The following is a 25,505-nucleotide window of genomic DNA, read 5'->3' on the forward strand; positions in this document are numbered from 1 at the left end:
CTTCTAAGTCCTGGGATTAAAGGCATGTGCCACCACACTGGGCTATTTATTTGTTCTTAAAGATTTATTGGGTCTGGAAAAATGGTTTAGTGGCTAAGAGAGTGCACTACATTTGCAGAGGACCAGAGTTCTGATCCCAGTACCCATGTTGTGTGGCTCACAACTCCTGTGCATTCACCTCCAGGGAATCTAACTCCTCTTGTTTCCAAGGGCATGTGACACGCGCACACACACACACACACACACACACACACACACACACAGACACACACACAGCTGTATACTTAATTTTAAAAGGTCTTTAAAAATGTTTATTGCTTTAGGCGTACGTGTTTTGCCTACATGTACTTCTGTTCACCAAGAGAATGTCTGATGTCCAAGGTAAGAAGAGGGTGTTGTATCCCTGGGAAACAGAGTTAGAGATAGTTATGAGCCACCACGTGGGAACCGAACCTGGATCCTCTTCAAGAGCAACAAGTGCTCCTAACTGCTGAGCCAACTTCGTAACTCCCCTTTATTTCTTATGCCTCCTTCCATGCGAACATCCATGTATCTGTTTTCCCCCAGTCATGCCCTTTTCTATTATAGAATTTTTTTTCACTTATGAGTATATTTTGCAATAAAATCATATTCTATACATATATATTGTACATACAAGTATGTGTACATATACATACTTTTTCTCACTTATCAGTATGTTTGAAATCATTCCATACAAGTTCATAGAATTTCTTTAAAATTTTGAGTCAGCATACAAAGTGATGAGCTTATGTAATTTTCATACTTGTGTGTCTTTTTTTTTTTTTTTTTTTTGGTTTTTCGAGACAGGGTTTCTCAGTGTAGCTTTGCACCTTTCCTGGAACTCACTCTGTAGCTCAGGCTGGCCTCAAACTCACAGAGATCTGCCTGGCTCTGCCTCCCGAGTGCTGGGATTAAAGGCGTGTGCCACCACCGCCTGCCCGGCTCCTGTGTGTCATTGTAATTTGATTTTCATCCTCATCAGAGGCTGCCCTGTCCCCAAATTTCTTCTTCTTCTTCTTCTTCTTCTTCTTCTTCTTCTTCTTCTTCTTCTTCTTCTTCTTCTTCTTCTTTTTAATAGTTGTTTAATATGTGTCCCATTATGGAATAAGTGGATGCATTATCTGTGATGGATACTTAAAATGGTTTCAACAGCTAGATTACAGCTCACACCCAGGATGATTTTCCAGATGTACCATGTATGATGGCCACGGGTCACATCGGTTCATGCCTATCCAACTTCTTTTTTTTTTTTTAAAGATTTATTTATTTATTATGTATACAGTGTTCTGTCTGCACATATCCCTGCAGGCCAGAAGAGGGTGCCAGATCTCATTACAGATGGTTGTGAGCCACCATGTGGTTGCTGGGAATTGAACTTAGGACCTTTGGAAGAACAGACAGTGCTCTTAACCTCTGAGCCACCTCTCCAGCCCCCTATCCAACTTCTTGATTCCATCCTTGTCCATAGCTTAGCTCACAAGACTTCTTGGTTGCTTATTTGAAGTCAACTTTCATTTTTAAAGATTTAGTGTGTGTGTGTGTGTGTGTGTGTGTGTGTGTGTACTCACATGTACATGTTCCTATGGAGACCGGAAGAGGTCATTAGATTCCCTGGAACTACGGTCATAGGTGATTGTGCACCACTCAGTGTGTGGTTCTGAGACTGAATTCTCATCCTTTGCAAGGGGAGCAAGTACCCTTACCCGGGAGTTATCATCCATCCTTAACTCAGTGACTGCAGGATCGCCCCCACTTCTGGGGATTGAACATAGGGCCGCATGCATGCTGGTCAAGCACTCCGCTGCTAAGCTATAACTCCCAGTGGTTTGAAGTCTCTCTCTCTCTCTCTCTCTCTCTCTCTCTCTCTCCCTCCTTCCCTCCCTCCCTCCCTCCCCTCCTTTCTTTTTTTCCAGATAAGGTTGAATTTATTAGGGAAGCATGAGAGCCATAGATACCTCAAGTGACCAAAGGAAACTGGAAATGCCCCTTCAGGCTCACTAGGGGCCTGGCTTTGACCTCCTAGAACAAAAAACTGATGGGTCAGCAACAACATTCTCAGCCAGGACTGCACCCACCTCCTGTCATAGGCAGGGAAGCAGGACTGTTGACATAATCAGTGCAGAGGCCATGGGAGCTGTAGGGAAAGTCTGAGAGAAAGAGGCTGAAGTGGGGGGGACCTTGACCGAGTGCCAGGCTTTGCCTCTGAACACCTCAAACACACGGACAGGTAGTTCTAAAGAATGTTACTGAAAAAGGGAAATACCTAAAGCTGTTTCCAAGAGGTGCCCTGGACTTCTTCCCCAACACATCCCAGAGGCACAGGGCAGAGCCCAAAGGCCACTTTTTTCGAATAACAAGAGCCCTGTTGCTCCTTAAGGAGAGGGGCAGGCGCAGAAGGCTGCGGGCCTTTCCCACGTGGCCAGTGTTCTGTACAGCGACTTCCCAGCAGCAGCATGGCACAGCTCTAGGTGAGAGTCTCACCCCTTGTCACCCTCACTTTGGTGCACTGTATTCTCCGCTCAAGGGCATGTCTCATTGAGTGTTGCCAGTCTTGACCGATGAGACATACCGGAAGAGTTGAGAAAGTCCGATCTCAGCATATTTGGGGGTCACCTAGTCCTGGTGAATCTCCCACAGCACCGGATCCTTTAGTCCTGCCATGGTGGCTGCCTGAGGAGGAAGAGGGCTGGAAGTTACTCTCTATCTCTCCCTTTTCTGCCTGCCAGATTTGGGGGAAACTTCATTACTTGGCAAATACCTCAATTTCTAAGTAACATCAGCTTTTGGAAAGGCAGATTATTTTATTTCTATTTTGCTAGCCTGTGCCTTATTGATCATATCTTGAAGCAGAGTTTAAACAATCAAAGCCAACAGATGTGGTAGCACACATCCGCAATCCCAGTGCTGGGGCAGGAGGATTACTGTGAGATAGAGGCCAGCTTGAGTTACACAGAGAGAACCTGTTTGAGAAAACCAAATATAAAGAAAACCCAGTTGTTTTTGTTTGTTTGTTTTGTTTTTTGAAACAGGTTTCTCTGTGTAGATCAGGCTGGCTTGAAGCTCAGAGATCCTCCTGCCTCTGCCTCCTGAGTGCCAGGATTAAAGATGTGCGCCACTGTTGGTGTTCAGTGTTCGGGTTCAGCTCCGACCTGTCGAAGGGTCTCTTGAAGGGGAGAGTGAGGAATTGGGAAGTAATAGGAAGAAATATAGCTATAGATGGAGAGAAAGACAGAGACACAGCATAGCTTCAGGAGTGCCTTGGGTCAATACCCAGTTGCTTTGAGTTTATTTCTAACGGGCATTTTATAAACTAGCAAGGGGGGAGGCAAAAGACGTCCCCCTTTCAAGATCAAAGCACAATGTACAACCGAGTGTAGACCCTTCAAGACACCTGGTAACCACGCCCCACGGCAAAGCATCTTGTGATTAGGCCTTGAAGTATAAGACACCTGGTAACCATGCCATTGCACCCTATTATGCAGCCTTGGGGAACAACATGAACTCCGACTCTCAAACCTGGAAACAAACCACAAGCTGGAAGCTTTGTGGGCTCCCACACGTCACCACCGCCTGGCTAAAAACCATTCATACATATAGTCACAGGACAATTTGTGGGAGTTGGTGCTCTCTCTCCACCATGTGGGTCCTAGGGAATGAACTCAGCTCATCAGGCGTGGCAGCAAGTGTCTCTGCCCCCAGAGCCATCTCACCGGCCCTAAACCAGTTTCTTTTCTGACCCTTGTGTTGTCATTGTCACTGAAGTTTTTGGGAGAGGTATGGTTGTTCTTCTCTGCACTCAGAATTTATTCTGGTCTCATGAAGCCCAGGGCTCCTAGGCAGCTGGTGACAAGCGGCCTTTGATGTCTGAAGAATAGGAGGGATATGTATTAGTGAACTTAACCCTCATCGTTTAGTCATGGGCTCAGTACTGAGTGCCTACTCTGGGCCAGGCGGCTTCAGCCTAGACAAGACCGACGTCCTGGCCATTCTAGCTTTTCTTTCTGGGGCATGTGTGTATGGAGGCACAGAGGACAGACAAAAATAAATGACCATATTAGTCAGTGTGTTGGGTGATAAATGCAATGGGGTGAGAAGAGGCAGATCAAGGGAGGTTGGGAATAGGGAAAATGCTGCAGTTTAGGTGAATAGTCGGGATTTGAACAGAGTCTTCGAAAAGCACAGATATTCAATATGGTATTTTATCTGTGTATACTTGATGAGAAGATGACTGAGAGCTGATTTTTTTTTTTTTTGAGACAGGGTTTCTCTGTGCAGTTTTGGTACCTGTCCTGCCTGGATCTCGTACTGTAGACCAGGTTGGCCTCAAACTCACAGAGATCCACCTGCCTCTGCCTCCTGAGTGCTGGGATCAAAGGCGTGTGCCGCCGCCGCCGCCGCCGCCGCCGCCGCCGCCGCCGCCACCACCACCACCACCACCACCACCACCACCCCCTGAGCTGAATTTTTTAAAGGAGATTTATTTTAATGTGTATGGGTGTTTAGCCTGCATGTATGTCTGTGCAACACATGCATGTAGTGTCCTTAGAACCAGAAGAGGGTGTTGGATTTCCCCACAGAGGGTTGTGAGCCCCCACATGGGTGCTGGGAACCAAACTTGGGTCTTCTGCAAGAGCAACAAGTGCTTTTAACCGCTAAGCCATCTCTAGCCACTAATGGCTGAATTAAAATATTTTGAAAATTATTTTTATCTATGTGTGTGTGAAAATGTATGCCATGTATGTACAGAAGAGCAGGTCGGATTCCCTGAAGCTGGAGTCACAGATGATTGCAAGCTGAACCTGTCTCCTCTCTTAGCCATCTCTCCTGCCTCAAGGCTTTGTTTTGTTTGTTTGAGAAAGGTTCTCACTGTGTTGCCCTGGCTGGCCTGAAACACACTCTGTAGACCAGGTTGGCCTTGAACTCATAGCTCTACCTGTCTCTGCTTCCCCAGTGCTGGAATTAAAGGAGAGCGCCACCTCATCAAGCACGCAAAGGCTTAATTAAATTTTAACAGCTGAATTGAGATGTAATTCATACACTATAAAATTCACCCTGTGTAAAGGTACAATTTGGTGGGTTTCCATTATTTACAAAGAATATAATCATTATCATTATCTAATTCCAGAATATTTTCATTATCCTTAAGAGAAATCCATTAACAGTAGGCACACTACCTAACCCTACTTCCAGCTCAGCATCTGGCAACCACTCACCTTTCCCTCTCTCTCGATTCTTGGCATTTCATACAGATCAAACACTATATGCTCCACTTAGTATAGTTTTGTGTTTCATTCATTCAATATTCTGTATTTTGTTTCTTGGTAAGGTCCCATTGTAGCCCTAATTTTGTCATTCAAAATGCAATTGAAGATTGAAACTTTACCATGTTAAAAAAAAAATAAGATTCCATTGTATGGATTTGCTCATTCATTTTCATCAGTTGATGATGACCTCACACTTTTAAGTATTACGATGCCATGCATGGGCTGTAGTAATTGTCCTCCTCTTAAAGCCTGGGTTGTGCCTTGGTGGGTGAAGTCAGAATCCTTGGAACTGACAATGCTCACGTGCACTGATTAAACTTGGCTTGGGGAAACTAACAACTCTCTTGCTTTGTCAGGTGCCTTCTGTGCCAAAGCTTTGGGTGGTCCAGATATAGTAACACAGTTCTGTGAATTTCTTTTCAATTGTGTTTTCTATTCCACATTTTGGCAAAACATTCCTTTTCAGTTTAAACTGTAACCTCGTTGAGTTGATTACTCAAGGAAACTCTCAGTGACTTTTCTTTTTGTCTTAATATTTTGGGTGTGGTAGCAAGTAGAAGCAGATCACCCTAACCAAATATTTGCAGATATTTAAACAAAGCCATTCAGGTCAGGGAGGGAAGATGGACTGAGGAAGCAGAAATTGAATGTGGCTTTTAAAGGAGGGTTTTGATTCTCATGTACTTGCTGAGGAAGGAAAAAGCCTGTTCCAAAAAGGGGAAGAGAATTAAAAGTTTATCTTCTGGGTGACTAGGAACGTCTGGGATCGGAGCACGTGGCTTTGGTATGTTTGGCAGCCAGCAGCCTGTGCATTAAGCGTATTGGACTCTTCCGTCCTTCTGCACATGGTGAGATTCAAACACTTCAGAACTTCTTTTGAAGGGGTTGTAAGGAATCGTCTCCAGGGCTGCAGAAAGATGAACTCCATTAGAATCCAGATAACTTCTTCAAGTTCTCTGCCACCTGTCCTCACTCCTTTAGTTGAAGGTAACTGTCTAAGCGACACCCACGCAAGAACTGGACAGGTCCCGGCGGGTTGTAAACCGCCCAGACCGCCCGGGCCTTTCACGTTCCATGGAGGTGGTGGAGACGAGCACCGAGTGCGGGTGGCTCGCAGCGCCGGAACTGTGGATGAAGCATCCTTCCACACCCCAATGGCTCTAACTCCCGCACCGGAGCAGGACGCGCCGAGCAGGCGAATAGCCCGGGAACAGGTTGAGGTCCTTATTCTCCCGTCATTTCAGCAACTGCCAAGAGAAATGTCCGCCGCGGAGGGCGGAGCACAGATGAGGGGGCGGAGCGAGGAGGAAGGGGCGTGACCGAAAAGACGGCCTGGGCGGAGCAAGGGCGGAGGGGCGTGGCTCAGGCAGTGAGTCGGGGAGGGACTCAGTCGATGGGGCGGGGCGGGCGAGGCCCCGGGGCCCCGCCTCTCGCCGCAGGCGCGCCCGCCCCGCCTACCGGCTCCCCTCAGAGGTGGCCGCGGCCGAGCGCGGGGAGGGAGGGGAGAGCGGGTCACGACGCTGCGGGGGCGGGGATAACCCCTCACGTGGAGCAGATGAAAGGGCCGCGGCGCGACGGCCCGGGGAGCGGAGCGGAGCCTGCGACCCACAAAGCCGCCGCCGCCGCGATGGTGCTGTGAGGCGACCGCCCGCGCTCGGTCCTCCGCCGGCCCGCGACTATGCCCGGCCGCGCCCGCCCTCCGCGCCCTCCCGCCGCAGGACCATGAGGCCACGCTCGGGCGGGCGCCCAGGGGCCCCGGGCCGCCGCCGCCGCCGCCTCCGCCGCGGCCCCCGCGGTCGTCGCTTGCCGCCGCCGCCGCCGCTGCCCCTGCTTCTCGGGCTGCTGCTGGCGGCCGCGGGGCCCGGCGCGGCGCGGGCCAAGGAGACGGCGTTCGTGGAGGTGGTGCTGTTCGAGTCGAGCCCGAGCGGCGACTACACCACCCACACCACCGGCCTCACGGGCCGCTTCTCGCGGGCCGGGGCCATGCTCAGCGCCGAGGGCGAGATCGTGCAGGTAGCCGCCCGGGCCCCGTACTCCGCCGCCACAAGATGGCTCCGGGGGCTGCGCCCGCCGACCCCGCCGCGGGCTAGCGGGCGGGCGGGCGGGGGGAGGCGCGGAGCCCGGCGGCATCCCTCCCGGGCGGGCAGGCGGGCGAGCGGGCAGGCGGGACGTGGCCTCCGGGGCACGGCGGCTGGGGCGAGCGCACGTGGGGGCTCGGCCTCCGGTGGGTGCAGCACGCCGGGGTGGGGGTGGGGACTCTGGGCTGGGCATGGGCGCCGGGGCGGCAACTCTTGAGTTGGCGGGACGCTTTTCTCCTTCAGGTGAAAGTCCCGGCAACTACCTGTTGAATGCCAACTTTGCAAAGGCGAGAGTTGAAGGATGGAGCGGCTTCTTAAAGGTCGCAGGCTTTGCTTTCTATCCATGCTTGCTCTGTTTTCGGAGGGGCCAGGTTGCCGGGGTGCACATCCTCGGTTTTGTTGTTGTTTTTGTTTGTTTTTTATTTTCGCTGGAATCTACCGCCGGCCTCACCTGGACACTGACTCTTTTGGCAGGGCTCTGGACAGGCATCAGCAGGAAGGGGAGCAGGCGGAGTTGGCTGACGAATGGGAATTGGGGGAACTATAGTGTTGGTGGAAGGCAGCCTTCACTGCGTGCCTCAGATTACAGGGGATGAGAGAGACCGCAGGCTCGCCCCTGGGTCAAGGACTAATACCGAAGAGGCCTGCAAACCGGAGCCAGAGTCACTCACTGACAGGGCCTCCTCCACCTTGCTCCAAATGAAAGAGGTCTGAGTTCCAAAGGAAGCTGGCTATGGAGAGCTTTAATCTGTCCCCAGTCTTTGAGGAGGAACTCTGAACTGAAGCCTCTGCGGATGGAGAGCTGCATAGATTTCCCGCTTCCTGGACCATGATTTTTATCAACTTGTTTTCTAGGGCCAGCGCACTTGTGGCTGTTAGCAGGCGCACCTCTGGTGGGGGTGATTTGAAACAGTTGGCTTTTCTTTTAATTTTTTTGGTGCTGTTACTACGGCCTATAGTTTGGATCTTTGGTGCGTTGCTCTTGGGTGAATTATGAAGAGAAAAGGGACTGTGTGGAATGACTTCATAGCAGCTCTGAGTGTAGACCAGCATCTTCCCTTGCCCCTCCCGGGTGCACCTTCAGAGCTCTGAGTTGATAGGCCATAAGCCAGTACAGTGTGGCTCCTTAAAGGTGTGTCCTTCCAAAGCTAGAGGAGGTCCCTATGCCTGTAATTAAAAAGCATTGTTCTACGGTCTCTTATTCCCATCTATAGAAAGCGAAACACGTCTGACCAATTTCTGTGACTACAGATGTTGCTAAATGTGCCGGGACTTCTTTTTTCCTTATAATGTTGTTGTTACTGTCATTAACATACAAGCTTTATAGAGGATGCTTTGCTGAAGATTCCTAAACATTTCTATTGCAGGCTTTAAGAATAGTCTGAATCTTAAATCCAGCTTCTTGCTACTCCTTGTCTTTGAGGCTTTCACTGTGCCCTGGTGGCTTTAGAAATGTTTGATTTACAGCCTGGGGGGAGGTGGCAGCTGAGGGGGGGAGAATGTTTTAACGTGGCACTTCACTTTTTGAAGGAGACTTTTGAAGTTTCAGATTTTTATCTGCAGTGTTTAAACTTGAGCCATTCACCATGGCATTTTGTCTAGCGAGCTATCCATTATACACAGTGCTGTGCTTTGCAGATATTCTTGGGTTCACCATATAATACAAAATTAGCCATTTAAACACACCATTTGTAACTATTTTATCCTGCCTAGTAGAGAGATAATGTGTGAATTTGGCAGGACTCTGATCTCTTGAAGTTTTTTGAAGTGCTTATCTAACTCTTTTGTAGTCTGTTAGACTAGCACCTCCCTTCCAAATTAAGTCAACAATTGCTAAGGGGAAAAATGGCTTAAATGGTATTTAATAAGTTTACCTGTTAAGTAATCACTGATGGTGCCCTTAATTCCCTTATAACTGCAGTAATATTGATGGGCTTATCTGAGTTCTCTGAATAGTTAGTACTTGGTGCACTCTATAGCTTTAATAACTTCATTGTGGTCATCAATGTGTTGAACTCTATGTCTACAGATGAGCGCAGTGTGGCTTTCAGAGCTGTGTGTGTTTACACAGACTGGCATGCTTTTATTCTGTGAATGCTGCCAGACTGAAGGAACTTTTGTGGCTCCTGCCTACCAGCCCTGAAATAAGTTTTGTAAGGAAAGTCAATGCTTTAGGACTGCTGAGAGGGAATGTAACAAGAGTGTGTGTAGTAAGAGCATAGAAGAAGCGAAGGCAGTGTTTAATTTCAGATTCATCGTGTTTTCCTAAGTACTCATTGAACTTCTGAAAAACACCTTTTGTTGTACTACCCAAAACACTTCACGATTTGCCCTTTAACGTTTCATGGTCTTCGCTTATTTCAATGCATGGAAGTATTGCTTTTATTATTTCCCGTGTGGTTCTCTAGCAATATTGTTCTTAATTAAGAAGGGGGGAAAAGCTGTTTGAAAGTTCCTCCTCTTTAAAAATGCTAAGATAAGAAATGTTTTGTAGTACTGATTTTTTTTCTGTTATTTGCCAGTGAAAGTGTGTGAGTGAGTGAGTGAGTGAGTGTGTGTGTGTGTGTATGTGTATACACAATAGATACCTTGTCATAGCCTGGCCATCCCAGGGACTTCTAGTTAGAATTCCTGTTCAGTCTTTTGCATGAGTTAGGGTAGGAGGAAGCCTGGATATATGTGCTTGTGTAGGAGTGGAGTTAGTAATTCAGACCTTGGGATGAATGTATTAGGCATAAATAACTATCCCAAGGTCATTAGTTTAGTGTGTATGGAGACAGGGTTGTTTATGTGTGTTTGATTTTTTTTTTTCTATTTTGTTATCTCCAGCTGTGAACATTGTGAATATATTTGAGTGTGAAATTAATTGCTTTTATTATCTTGCAGATTATAGCCTGTTTGTGTCTAAGCAGATCAGTCATACAGCTGAGTGCTAGAAGAATTACACATTAACTGTACTTCTGAAGTGTGGACCTTTAAAGAGTTTTTAGACATACTAGTACATATTTCATCTTTAAACCAATGTGTTGCTGTTAATGAAATTATCTGAAACTTTTAAATATGGCTGTGCAGCCCCACATGGTTGGTGTTGTTAAATAAGGGGCATGATTAAACACTGGCTAGTGGGTATGTGGATTGGCTAAACAAGCATGAAAATTTGCACTGCTAGAAATGAAAGATTGTTTTAAAGTGGAAATGCCTATTTCTCCCATTGAGGTCAAATATTAAAAATATCAAGGAATTCATTTGTAGAAGGAATTAGAATGATTGGTTCTGTGCAACTTTAAAATCAGTTACTCTGGATCCCAGGTTAAATGTCTGATGGACTTGAATTGAAGAACATGAAGAACTAAGGAGTTCTTTTAGCTGTTAGGAGTGAAAGGAGAGCTGTGCGGTGATTAGATAGTCTGGGTAACTAAAGGTATCACAGGGAATAATTGTAGGAGGCTAATTCCTCTGCCTTGTTTCCCTGTCAGTGTGTTTTTACAGTTCAGCATTTGATCAAGCACTTTCTTTTCATCTCCATTTGAAGTTAACTTAATAGGCCTGCCTCCAAAAATTGACTTGGCCTAATAGAACAATTGCATGCTGACAGCTGACTTGGATTTACACAGAAAGGGCCTGCCGACCATTTTGTCAGATGGTCCTTTATAGGTTAAAAGCAAGCATTTCATTGTTGGGGGGCGGGTTTAGTAAATTCCTACGATCTCTTCTCTGGTTTTATACCCTGAGATCTCATGGGAATTGCCAGTTATTCTGACTGGGAATGGGAGTGTGGAGGAAGCAGCCTTAACTCCATTGGTGAGTCTTATTTTGTGTGTGCAGAGGACTGTGCCAAGCACATTTTGCTTGTTTTATTTTATCTTTCCATTCATACAGAATGAGATACTATTGTTTAGTCGGTTTTTTAGAGGAAAAAACTGAGGCTAAGAGAGGCAAATTTGTTTCTCCAACCTGACAGCTAGCAAATGATAACCTGAATTGAAACCATGGCCTGTTCTTGTTCTTGTCAAGTAACTAAAACTGGGTTTATGAGGATTTTGACATTTAATGAAAACCTAATTTCCCATAATTTGCTATTGGAGTTCTTTCAGGCCTGTGACCCCCTGAAATTATGCACACATTCTTGTGAATGGATGTGTTCATTTTCCTGATAGCCCCCCAAGAGGAAAAGAGAAGCTCCGGTCTAGTACTTGTCTTTGACTAGTACAACACAAAGAATTGAGTGGAGGGCCTGAGAGATAGATAGCTCAATGAATAAAGGTGCTTGCTGTCAAGCTGAGGACCTAAATTTGATCCTCAAAACCCACATGGTAGAAGAGAACGACTCCTGAAAGTTGTCTTGTCACCCCTGCCTAGACTTGGTGGCACACATGCCCTTCCATTAAATTTTTTTTTTTTTTTTTTAAGTGGAGTGAGGTAATAATAGGTCACTCAGGCTGGCAGGAGTTGGAGGGAAGCCTGCAGCTTTGTAACCCTCCATTGAGCATATTTATGTGTCTATCAAAACCCTGTCCTTTTCAGAACAACACTGCAGTGCTGCAGTCCTCGGAGATAGGCTTGTACACGGATAAGTGGTAGTCCTCCCAACTGGGTTTTTGCACAGAATTAAACCCTCATGCCCATAGACATCTGAACTGCTCAACTGAATTTGTGCATCTATCTCCTGCTAGTTCTGTATCATCCTTGGGAGAGATAAAAAAGCAACCAACCGCTCAAGGAATTTTCTACATTTAGATGAAGTGCAAGAAGAGATGGAAATGAAAGATTTGCGATGGTAAAGGGTTACATGTTTCCTTCTACCTTTCATTACACAGTGAAGTGCAACAGCCGCTGGTGTTGGAAGGCTGCAAGAGCAGCCCCTGCCTTCTGGAGGACATTAACTAGCTCAGGGAGCTAGGTCTATTTGTTGATCCTCCCATTGTTGTTATACTATCAGTTGTCCTTTTCTAGGGTATTTGTATTCTGGAACATGGTATCCAGTATTATACAAGGTCTGAAGATGTCCTTCCTGGTAGAACACTGAGCATTGAGAAATCCCTTATGTGGAACAGGTGCTACAGATGGAATGGTGTTTAAAGCCCTAGAGGCAGTGGGAGGAACTATGAAGATCTGTTATTCACAATCTGTGTTATTAAGAGCCTGGCTTGTAGGCAGTGGTGGCGCACGCCTTTAATCCCAGCACTCGGGAGGCAGAGGCAGGCGGATCTCTGAGTTCAAGGCCAGCCTGGTCTCCAAAGCGAGTTCCAGGAAAGGCACAAAGCTACACAGAGAAACCCTGTCTCGAAAAAACCAAAACAAACAAACAAAAAAAAAAAAACAAAAAAAAAACCCCAAACCAAAACAAAAAGAGCCTGGCTTGTGGTGGTTTCTCAGTCTGGAGAATGTGGATTTGTAATTCACAGGAAAATTATTTTTAAATTAATCTTCATAGTCAAAAGAACCAAATGTGTGTGCTGAGACATAGCTTGGTGATATAGAGTACTTGTGCAAGGGCCCTGGGTTTCATTCCTAGCAATGGAAGAAAGCAAACTACCAGATTTAATACTTTAATGCAGCAGACTTAATGCAAGGCTAGAAAGGTAGAGTGCCATGTTTTGGGCCATGTGGTAAGGGTAGGGACAGCTATGATTAACATTTAATTCCTCCACCTCCCAGGCTTGGAGCCTCTCTGTTCATCCTGGTGCAGTTGGGCAGTGTCTCGAGTGGGTGCAAAAGTATGGCTTATGATTCAACTAAGGAAAGCCAGGCATTCTTGAGTTATGTATTGAGTATAAGTGGCTGCTTTTCTTCTAATTAATTTAGAGTCTTTCAGTATTCTCTGTCAGAGCTTTTAAAAGTAGCTATCGGGGATGACAGCAAGCACCTTTATTCATTAAACACACCTTTAATCCCAGCACTGGGGAGGCAGAGGCAGGCCAATCTCTGTGAGTTTGAGGCCAGCCTGGTCTACAGAGCGAGTTCCTGGACAGCCAGGGCTATACAGAGAAACCCTGTTTCGGAAGACAGACTAACAAAAGTAGCTATCAGGGAGCGGGGAGATGGCTCAGTGGGTAAAGTACTTGCAGTGTAAGCTTGAGGACCTGAGTTCAGATCCCCAGCACCCAGGGAAAAGCTAGGCAGGTGGTGCATGCCTGTACTCTCAGTGCTGGAAAAGTAGAGGCAAGTGAATCCTTTTGGGTTGCTGGTCAGCCAGTTGAACTGAATCAACAAGCTTTAGGTTCTGAAAAGAAGGTAGAGAGCAGCTGAAGAAGGTACTTGCATACACACCTACAGAAGCTGCTAATAAAGGTGGGCACTGTGGCTGTGGATGGTAAACATCTTCAATTCCAGATACATAGGAGGCCGAAGCACGAGGATCAGATGAGCCGGGAGTCCCAGGCTAGCCTGTGTAGCATAGTGAGACATTCAAAAGACAACAACAAAAAACCAAGCCAGAACAAAAAAATCTAATGTTCAAATGCTTGTCATGTAGGGCCGTAGGCACAGTGCTTTGTTTTAATTTAACAAACTTGATGGCCATTTTTAGGTTAGGAAGCCAGGAACAAAGTCGTAAAGTCACCTGTGACAGTTACTAAGCAGATCTGTAGCAGATCAGATTCAAACTGATCTTTCTGATGCTGAGATATTTTTTGTCTGAGGTTGCCTCACATGGCACTTTTTTGTGATAAGGTTATATGAACTGGTGTTGGAATTCAGATTTGGGTTTAAACCCAGAGCCATTGACTGAGAAATGAGTATGTAATTTCAACTTAGTGAATTCCTTACACTACTAGAAATTTCTTTCTTTCTTGTCATTCCTCCCAGCTCCCACAATCACAGGCTCATTTCAGTTTGTTTTTTTCTTAGAGCCAGCATGCCAAGTTTACAAAGACAGTGACTGGAACTATCTAGCTATCACTTGATGGCACTTGTGCTGTTTTGGGCTGTTGGCAAAGTTGGAATGGCTGAAGCAGCCTGGCCTTTAGAGAGATTTCTGGTGTGAGACACACCTCCTTCCTGTGGCTGACTTTTCAGAGACATTCAGGAGTCTGTACCACTTTCTTCAGAGAGATTATGTCCCATGTACATTGCCTTTTTTCTTTGCACAAGCTGCATATTCCTTGTTAACTTAAAGACTGTAAGAACCTGAAGCTGTGGGGCTGGAGAGATGGCTCAGCAGTTAAGAGAACTAGCTGCTCTTCCAGAGGACCTGGGTTTACTTCCCAGCACCCACATGGTGACTCACAACTGTCTGTAACTCTAGTTCCAGGGGATCCAACACCCTCGCACAGACATACATGAAGGCAAAAAAACCAATGCACGTTAAAAAAAAAATTATAAAAAAAAACAAAAACCAAAAACTGAAACTGGACTGTCCCCCTCTTTCCATTGGCACACACTCAGTGGTGCCCTGTGTCCACCAGATCCTGGATAGGGCATGGCAGGGAACGTGAATAATGCTTTGCTTCTGTCTGCAGGCAGCCTAGTGTGGGGACAAGACAGCAAGCAGACAGCGCTCCTTTACCCTGGAACATGTCCTGTCTATAGGATACTGTGGGACCCCGGGAGAGGGAATTTGGCCCTGGTGCTGAGTTTGGGCTGGGCAAACCATTGTATGTCATAGCATAGTATGTGAATTTGAGCAATCTCGCCTTTTCCAACTAATTTTTTTTACCTATCTTTGAGGTTAAAGCTGATAAACTTTTTGTGGAGACGTGCCTTTGTACCTGTCAAACAGAAAGGCAGGAGGCAGAGTGGAGGTTCTTTGTTACACTTGTAGGCTGAACTAGATGTTTTAAAATCTTACTTTTAGCAGCTCTGTTGACTTACGATAGTGTGAAAAGAATAAGGTCAGCTGGCCCATTGTGGTTCAAAGGAGAGCCTTTTATTTTTATTACTCCTTAAGATGTGTTGTAAGAGTTGATACTAATTCCTTTCTCTGTTCAGCAGCCAGGGTGATATGGTTATTTAGAAACTGAATGTGAGAGTTGACTTGGTGAAAGTAAACTTTGATGATACTAGAAGTTTGATGAGAAAATGTTGGAATGGGAACTTCTCACCGCCTGAGGGCTGCTGCATTTCGAAACTGGAAGAGTAAAGACTGAATTTTAAGCACATGTAAGATGCTGTAAGATCTGATTAAAACACTTTTTTTTTTTTTTTTTAACGAGGCTGGGGAGATGACTTAGTTGGTAAAGTGTATGTTATGCAAGCATGAGGACCTGAGTTTGGATCCCTAGCACACACATGATAAGCTGGGTGCAGCAGTATTTGTCTATAATTCCAGTGCTGGCAAAGAGAGACAGGCAGATCCCTGGAGCTCACAGGCTAACCCTAGATATATTGATGAAACCCTGTCTCAGAGAAAATGGAGAGTAACTGAGGAAGACACTATACCAACGTTGACCTTTGGCCTCCATATACTTACACAGATATAAGAACACATGTAAGTACATATCACACACACACAGAAAATACAATTTTATTATAAAATACTTGGGGAATACAGAAAATTATGAAAAAGAAAAGCTTATTATATACATATCACTCTGTTAGCCTTTGTGTTTTCCCCATGAACTGATAGTGATTTTAAAGAAAATTGGGAAAACCTAGTGGTGATAACCCTTTGTCTACTTTGAGTGTTTAATTGTTAAATATTCTGAGACATTTACAGAGACCGTGTCACAGGTTATTTTTTTCTGATGTTACAGCTTGGACTATCAGGGACATCTTTTTGTAGCTGGAGCTTTCCTGTCTGGCCCACAGTCAGGACAAATCTCCCTCACCTGCCAGTCCCACAGCCACTCAGACCCGACCAAGTAAACACAGAGACTTATATTGCTTACAAACTGTATGGCCATGGCAGGCTTCTTGATAACTGTTCTTACAGCTTAAATTAATCCATTTCTATAAATCTATACCTTGCCACATGGCTTGTGGCTTACCAGCATCTTCATATGCTGTTTCTCATCGTGGTGGCTGGCAGTGTCTCTCTGACTCAGCCTTCCACTTCCCAGCTTTATTCTCCTCCTTGTCCTGCCTACACTTCCTGCCTAGCCAATGGCCAATCAGTGTTTTATTTATTGACTAATTAGCAACACATTTGCCATACAGAACATCCCACAGCATCTTTTAGAGTGGCTAAGTAGGAACATGTTCAAGGTTCTCGAAGGCATTGTCAGATTGCTCTGCAGAAGGCTTGTTTTAGTTTATACTAAAACAGTCAGCATGAATGGAGAATGGGTACCTTGTGGTACATATCTGTTTCTTTAGAAAGTAGTATAAATAAACCAGAACTTGGTAAGGTGGAAATCTGTATATTCCTGTCATTTAGTAAATAGCAAATACTGGTTCTTTTCTCTGTCGGAGTTCTGAATGATAGCTAATTCTGCATAGAGATGTGGAATGATAGCTAATTCTGCATAGAGATGTGCTGTTGGTAGCATCTGAGTACCTTCCCTGTAGGTGTCTGTGAGCTTGATTCTGGAGCAGCAGGGACAAGGTGGCTGTCCACTCCAAGTTGGCTGAGCTTGAATGTCCGGAGACTGCCGAGAATGCCACAAGATGCGGCAGCTTGGTGGTGGTGCTGGTGCTGTTGCCTTGGATGTTGTCTTTTAGGCCTGTTTATCACTGAGTAGCTCTCTGCTTATGAACAGCCTGGGTTTAAGGAAGGCCAAACTCATCTGGCCTCGAGTTCTAAGTGACACTGTCAGTTATTGTGAGCAGATAGAGCTAAGCATCAGACAGACCCTCGGGTGCATCTGCAAGGCAGATTTGTGGGCTGAAAGCTTCTAGAAAAGTGGTTCCTCTGAAATGTCTACAAATTGTACATGTAGACCAGCTCTTACTGAGAAATGGAAACTTCTGGCAACACCAGGTCACAGTCCGAGAGTAGAGTAGCTAGCTCTTTGATTGGGGCAGGAACCCTCCAGTTCATAAATCCCTATGATGTTGCCCAGCCTGCGATGGACTTTGTAACCCTTTCTATTTCTGAAAGCTCTAGACTTGAACTCTAAAGGTATGCTTTCTCAAACATCCTGTATGTTAGATGTCCATCACTGGACCCCAGGAACCTCACACTAGGTTCTTGGAGAAGGCCACACTGACTGGCTCTAATGTGACCTAAGTATTTTTGTTTTTAATTCAGACCACTTCCTATTACCCCATAGTCAAGGCTGGCCTCAAACTCATGAGCCTCCTATCTAAGCCTCCCTAGTGCTGGTATTCTAGATGTTGCCTCACCAGTCACAAAAGCTTCTTTGAGTGGGCTTTTTTTCTTTTCTCTCCACCCTTCTTCTCTTTTGCTCTTTTTTCCTTTGAGATAGTTTTATGTAACCTAGGCTGGCCTTTAATTGGGACTTGCTATGTAACAGAGGAGGACTTTGAATTCCTGATCTTGCCTCTCCCTCCCAAGAACTGGGATTATAGGATGCCCACCGTTTGTTTTGGATTGTCTTTCTTCCTCTCCCTATCTCCTCTACCTTTCCTTTCCTCCCTCCCCTTTTTTCTTTCCTTCCCATACTGAGGATTGAACCTAGGACTTTAGCGCCAGCATTAAGCTAAATTCTAAGCCCACTTTTGGAGTTCTGTGAGGCCAAAGTCTTGGAGCCATTTGGCCTGTGTGTTTGTAAGAATCTTCTCCCCCAGCCCCTGCTAAATCTATTTATTTATTTATTTATTTATTCATTCATTCATTTATTTCCGGAGCTGAGGACTGAACCCAGGGCTTTGTGCTTGTTAGGCAGGCACTCTACCACTGAGCTAAATCCCTAACCCTGTATATATGTGGGTGCCTGGTGTCTTCCGAGGTCAGAAGAAAGTGTTAGGTTCCCCCTGGGACTAATGTAGATGACTGTCAGCTACTATATGGGTTCTAGGAATTGAACCCAGGTCCTCTGTAAGAGCAAGTGATTCTAACTGCTGAACCAACTCTCCAACCCTTGTTTTTATATTTTTTGAGTTTAGGTCTTACTCTCTAACCCAGGCTACCTTGGAATTTATAATGTAGCCCAGGCTGGCCTCAAACAAGGCAATCCTCCTGCTTCAGTCTCTCAAGTATTGGAATCAGAGGCATGAGTCACCATGAGGTCTTGCTTTCTTTTATTTACAAGAAATGAGCTGGATGTTGTGTTGTAAATTTCATGACTTATTTCTCCTTTAGCATAAGGGAGCTATGAGCAAGGGTCCAAGAGAGGCTGCGCTTGGTGCTCCCTTACAGTGGTCTTTTAGAACAGTATTCCACTTTGGTCCAGTTCCAGGAAATCTCTAATGAGCCTGGAGCTTTAGAGTCCCTAGTGCACTTTGACTTGTCTTTATTTTTCTTCTCTTCTGGGAGTGAATTCTGCTTCAGAAGGCATTCTACCATTTAGGGGGTCTTGGGTGCCAAAGCTTGTCTATGCTTGACACAAAATACTTTTCTTTGTACCTAATGTGTGTTTTTCTTTAAATGCATTTGACATTGTGTATTTAACAGCTTTATGGAACCCCCCCCCCTTTGGACTATCACTGGGTACCCAGAAACTTGGCATCTTTTCACAAAGTACCTCACAAAGTACCTCAGTCTTGGAGTAGATGGTGAGCAGGCAGCTAATGGCTTGAAAAGAATTTTGCAAGCTTGATTAGCAAAATTTTCAAAGTGTAAATCAAGTTAGCTAGGGATTAAGTCACTGCAAAAGGTGTCCTCAGGATATTTGGTCCTGACCTTACTTTTCCTTCTTTTAAAGATAATGCTTTTACTCCTTCTAATTATGTGTATTTATTTGTGTGTGCATATGAATGCAGATGCCTGTGGAGGCGGATATGAGGCAAGTGCCCTGGAGCCAGTGAGCTGCCTGAGATGGGTGCTGGGAACTGAGCAAAGGTCCTCCTAAAGAGCAGTGCATCTCTGAACTGGGAAGCCATCTCTCCAGCTCTGACCTTACTTCTTCTTGCTCTATGATGTCTAAGTCTCCTCCTGCTCTTAGTTTCCCTTTCCCACCACATTTCACTTACTGCAGTAACTTCTGATCACACCAGCCCTTGGTCAGAATCTTTGTTCTCTGAAGAATGGGTCCTGGGCTTTCTTCACCTGTGCTTTCCTTTCCATTGCCCTCTTGCTGAGAACATTTCTGTGTATCAGCATTCCTGCTCCCTGTCTTGCCTCCTTCGAGTCTTTTTACCCTCTTCCAGCTCCCGTCTGAACCAGAACATCTAGTCCTTCCCATCAAGTGCTTTCTAGCTCCACCAGCATGGCCTTTGAGCTAGAACATTCCATCCCTCTAGTGCTTTGCATGTATAATAACTTTAAGGTAGTTACTGAACTGAAATGCTTCTAGATCTATTATTTTGGAATAGCATAGAGGGAGTGTTAGTTTAGGAAAAGACAACCTGTGACAGAGAACTGTCTCTGTAGCAACTGTTCATAAGCAGTTTTTATACATGGGTGTGTCCCAGGTTATTCCAAATAGTTAGGGTAGACCAGACTCTTAAAATAATTTCACCTTACTGGGCATGGTGGCATACTGTGATCCTTACCATGAAGGAGGTTGAAGGAAAGGATCATTAATTGAGGCTAGCCTGTGTCAAAACCAGCCAACCAACAAACAAAAAACAACCGATTATCATCCAACCAAATAAAACTCCCACCTTGCTGTGCTGTCTTTTGACACCCTCTTCCTCCTCCCAGTCTGGGCATGTGTTGTGAGCATGTTGAAGAAGCAAGCATCTCAGCCTGACTCTAGACTTGAATGATGTGTTTTCTTTAAATTTGTATGATATTTTAGTGTCACTTACTTACTAAATTTAAAAACAAGACTGGTGCTTTGGGGAAACTGCTCTTGAATACACGTTAGTAGTAGCTATATGTGAGTCTTTAGGTGTATATTGGATGTTCCTTCAAATATTTTTGCCCCTTGGGAAGCTGTCATGGGCCTTGACCAGAGAATGATAGTGGTGTTTCCAAGGAAGTCTGTAGACTATGTATGAGTTTTATGTCTCCGTTTGATTGTTTTTACTCTATGGGGCCTATGTAATATTCAGAAAATTATGAAACTATTGCCTAATTGTGCTTGTTGGCATGCTAAGGTTTTCTTTTGATTTCTCTTGCTCTTTTGTATGGAACAGTATGGATTGCATGGACATCAGTATCTTCAGGAATATTCCAGAAACAATCTATAGTGTGCTGTATTTTACACGTGTTAGAGGATTTTTATGGCTGCTTTTCTGTGATGTGTCTTCTCCATCTATGTTCCAGTGCCCATCAGTAAATGCCACCCTTGTTCTAGTTACTAAATGAACAGATAATACAAGATTTTGAAATTTTGGTATTATTAGATTTAAATGTCTAGGATACATATGGACTGGTTTGTAGTTTTGAATGTGCAGTGTGGGTGATTTCAGGTTGCAGAGGCAGTAGTAGTTTTTGTTTTCTGATTCTTATGTTTAAATTTGCAGTCTCAACATTGCATCACCATAGGTTTTTACATTTAATGAATATTTATGTTGAGTTGTATTCTATACAAATGTGAGGTTTTTTTATTTTTTATTTTTTTTTAAACTTGATTATAGCTTGCTATATACTGTGGCCAGGAGTGCCCTACAGACAACAGAGTTGGCACATGTCTCAGCAAGCCAAACCCCAGCGGATGTGGTTAGGGACCATGGTGACTGGCCTTGGTTGCCATGCCAACCTTGTTTTTTGGAAAGGGGAGACTCTAAAACAGTTCATGGTGTGGAGACAAAGTAGTTTTGGATATTTCAAGTAAAGTGATTCCTTTCAAAGAGATGTAGAAAGCTCTAGAACTCAATTCAATTATTATTATTAGTTTTTTTATGTGTCTGAATGTTTTGCCTGTGTGTATGTCTGTGCATTGTGTGTGTGCCTGTTGTCCTTAGGGGTCAGAAGAGAATGTCAGATCTCCTGGAACTGGAATTACAGATGGTTGTGATCTATCTTGTAAGTGCTGGGAATTGAACACAGGTCCTCTGGAAGAGCAACCAGTGTTCTGAACTGGTGAGCCATCATTCCAGTCCTGAAAAGCCCTGGAATTCTTTTTGCATACTTGACAGCATTAAATTAATTTTCTTTTGCAAACTTGTTTTAATTGTCTTTTTGCAAATCTGGAAATGATCTCTATTGACTTTCTTCTTAATATATGTCTTTACCTGTTGTGGTAAGTGCAGATGATATTATGAATACCTTCTTTTTACCTCCGGAGGTAAAAAAGGTACACTTTGTCCTCTGGTATCACTAGCCTAGTGATGACTGACTGGGGAGAGAAGTAACAGAACAGGAGAAAGGGTAGAAAAGCTCCACACCCACGACTCCTGAGTCTCATTTTTTTCCTTTACCTCCTGCCCCAGAACGCTTTCTTGGTCTCTGTTCTTGTGTATCAGCAACCACCATGGCTTTGGAATGGTAGTTGGAATGCTTTTGTTGTTGTTGTTGTTGTTGTTTTTTGAGTTAGGATCTCAGTCTGGCCTGGCCTGGCCTGGCCTGGAATTCACTATGTAACCTAGGCTGACCTTGCATGTTGATCCTCCTGCTTCAGCCTGCCTATTAGCTGGGATTGCAGACCTCTCCTAACAGGCCTGGCTATATATGGGATCTTATGTTTTCCTGCACTCAGCTGTTGGCAGGGAAAGCTAGGATTGGGGATAAATAAACTGCAATGCAGATGGTGCCCTGCATAGCACTTCATGTCCTATCAGGCCTAGGAAGCTAGATAGAATCCAAGAGTGCAGGTAGATAGGAGGTTTGCTGATGTCAGTCCTAGCACTTCTCTACAAGAGGCCTGACAGCCACTGGAGGCTGCACTCTGTCAAGGTACCTAGGCAGTTTGGCTTGGAGAGGCCTTGGTCCTAAAGTCTCATCACTGCTTAGATTGGCCACACATAATTTTTCACTTGCTGTAACAGAATCTACTCTGACACTCTCTATTAGGATGAAACACCCTTCCCAAAGGGCCTCTGCAAATTACAAGAAGCTATTATGGGTTTAGGGTGAGGACAGATGTGCAAAACATCTCTTAGAGTTGTGCAGTGCTCAAGTTAGGCACCCTTGAGATGCCCCTCTCCCCGTGGCTGATGTTGTTGTACCTGTCTGTGAGTTGTTGTCACTTCTGCAACACTTCCTCTTTGCAGTCTGGTTTGCTCCTTCTGATTTCTGAAGTTCCTAGAAAACCATGTGTGTAATGTGAGGAAACAGACACCAAGGGGGTGTCAGATTTAGTATATAGAGTCTTGACATCTGCTTGCTTTGTCTGCTTTTTGAAACATTTTGTGCCTACTTTTTTAACATGAGCTAACTAGTGCATGGGATCCTCAGAATTTGAGAACATATATTATTTGGGTTCTTTGAGACAGGGTCTCTCACTGTGTAGCTCTGGCTGTCCTGGAACTCACAGATCTACCTGGCTCTGCCTCCTAGGTGCTGGGATTAAAGGTGTGTGCCACCATGCCCAGCTAAAAATACATATTCTTAATAAATCACTTGCAAGTTAACTTTTGGACTATAATCTGGTTTGTATATAAATTCTCTTTAGTTCTTGGTAACTAGACCAATTATCCAGCTGTATCTGAGGACTTAGAAGGACACCTACATCATCAGCACGCTGTTGGACCAGTGTTTGCCAGGTTCCTCATAACATGTTGTGAGCTTTGTAGAGTGCTTTAGTTCTATGTTTCTTTTGATAAAAGAGAGAGGCTCCTCAATGCCTTGTCTGGGGCCAGACTGCCTGGATCTGCATTCTTACACTACCTGTTACTACTGTGATGACTTTTTCTGGAGAGTTTGTTTCTATTTACCATCTGCACATAAGGCTACAACAGGCTTAAAGAGACAATCCTCATTCTAGCTTGGTGAGCCAATGTGTTTAATCAGAGCTACTTAGTGAGCATGAGTAAAGGGTTATTTTCAGGAGCATGAGCAACTTGCAGGCAGCTATACTACCAAGGAAGAGTGTTTATGTTTGTTTGTTTGTTTTGTGTGTGTGTGCGCGCGTGTGCCCGTGCGTGTGTTGGAGCTATTCTATTTTGGAGGAGGGATGGGCCCACAGCCTCCTGTCCCTTATGGGCCTTACAAGCCTCATAGCTCTTTCTAATGAGCGATGCTGGTGGGCCCAACCTTGTGAACTCATGTGATAATCACAGTTGCTTTGATATCAAGATGCCCAGAGGAAAAAGTCCCACAGCATGTAGAAGCTGAGCTTTGCATCTCTGGAGCTCAACTTCTTCATACTTCCAAGATTTGTCTCAAGGAAGACCTGAGTTACTGACAGTATGCAGTGGATGTTGAGTCAGGGCAAGTGAGGATGAAAATACCAGATAGAGTTCTGAGACATTCTCCACATGTACCTTACCTTTGTGCTGTGGTTCCCAGTGGTTGATCATTTTGACTCTAAAAGCCCAAATAATAGCACTGACTGAGGAGTGACCAGATTTTGGGAATCTTTTTGTTTTTGTTTTTGTTTTTTGTATTTTGTTTGGTACTAGGGATTGAACCTCTGGCCTTGCACATTCTAGGCAAGTGTTCTACCATTGAACTCTTATTATATTCTCCAGCCCTTTTCCCAGTTTTTATTTTGTGATAAGATCTTGATAAGTTGCTGAGGCTGGTCTTGAACTTAGAATCCTCTTTTAGCCTCTTCAGTTACTAAGAGGACAGATTTATTTCACTAGGTTTTTTTTTTTTTTTTTTTTTTTTTAAGCAACAACAAAACCCAAGCTCAGAACCGTTCTACTTACACTTCTGCCCATTGTCCTCTAGTGTAGAGGCTGTGGCTTCCCTAGAGTGGTTTTGGAGTCTGTGAGAGGCTCAGGCTGCTTGTGCTCTAGGACCCCTAGGATTTCTTAGCTCTGTGCCCTGGGAGGGGCTTTGCGTCAGCATTGCTAACTCAGCCCTGCTCTGTCCAGGTCAGACATTGGCCAGGCATCCAGTTCCCTTGCTTGTGAATGAACACCCCCCACACACACACACACATACACACACGAATTCACACTCACTCTCATGCGTTCTCACCCACATACACCCTCTGATGTGAACACACACTCTTGGCATACACGCATACAGGATAGGAAGTGTGATGCATCCTGTGTGCTTCTAGGTCACCTTGTTGGTTTTTCCTGAGTCTCATGGTCTGCATTTGGTCAAGGCTGCTCTGAAGGAAAGTGGGTGGCGGCGGCGGGTGTGTGTGTGTGTGTGTGTGTGTGTGTGTGTGTGTGTGTGTGTGTGTTGATTCTGTCCTTCATAGCACGTGAGAGCTGTGGTATATTGAGTCCAAACTGTGGGCCTAATTATGTGGCAGGCACAAATGACTTAAGCACTTGGTTTAATCCAGCATGAAGTTTGCCAAAGCAAATACTTTATTAATCTTAACTCCTCAAATTAGACATATTGGCTTTTTCTAAAAATGGAAATGATTGGAGTGCATTGTTGGCTTTTAAAATCTACCCTCCTTTGTCCCCCTCACTCCCACCCTCAAAGGCTAGGCTGAACATTCCTGTCCTTGAATGGAGAAGGTGATTTTCATCATTGGCTACCTCCTTTCACATTCTTGAAACTAGGAAAGATGCCCATTGAAGGGTGTATGTATTTTTAAGACAGGGGTCTCTTGTAGCTCAATCTGGCCCTGATTGTAGCTGAGGATGACCTCAAACTATTGATCCTCTTGCCCCCACTCCCAAGTGCTGGGATTAGAGGTATGCTTCACTGTACGTTACTCATTGTTTTAAGGTCGAAGGAAGGGTTTGCTGTTAGGATGAAGCTTTATTGACTGGGAACTTGTTTTTGTTTTTTTTTTTCTTCTTGGGATTCGATTGAGGCTATGTGCAAGGAAAACGGTTGGGTGACTTCTGTTAGTGACCTTGAGTGTGTCTGGGAGAATCAGTTATAATTTTGTGTTTAGTTTGTCTGAGTGAATGAGTGATGTCAACAGGGCTTCCTACCTGACACTCTGAATCTGTCCACAATCTGTTGGATTAAGGGAAATTCACAGGGTACATACCTAGGATTAAAGAGTGAGTTTGGTCCTATCTATACTAGAAAAAAAAAAAAAAAACTGGCTCTAAACAAGTATGCAGTCACACCTTACCTCACCCCAGAAAACAGTTCTTGATTACCCCCTCTTGTAGCTTCCCAAATAGCCGCTGCCTGCCGTGTCTGAGCTGACCTGTTGGGAGTTAT

General features: G+C 44.8%; 1 protein-coding gene across 1 annotated transcript in view; it reads left to right on the top strand.

Annotated features, from left to right (window-relative positions):
- Positions 1 to 7,007: 7,007 nt before the first annotated feature.
- The window catches only part of Znrf3 (zinc and ring finger 3), a 166,353-nt gene continuing 147,855 nt past the window's right edge, over positions 7,008 to 25,505 (top strand). Inside the window, exon 1 of the mRNA XM_059275524.1 lies at positions 7,008 to 7,298. Within this exon, the coding sequence (XP_059131507.1) occupies positions 7,008 to 7,298 (291 nt within the window). The remainder of the gene's footprint in view (positions 7,299 to 25,505) is intronic.

Source organism: Peromyscus eremicus, chromosome 10 (genome assembly GCF_949786415.1).
Source record: "Peromyscus eremicus chromosome 10, PerEre_H2_v1, whole genome shotgun sequence".
Classification (NCBI taxonomy): Eukaryota; Metazoa; Chordata; class Mammalia; order Rodentia; family Cricetidae; genus Peromyscus; species Peromyscus eremicus.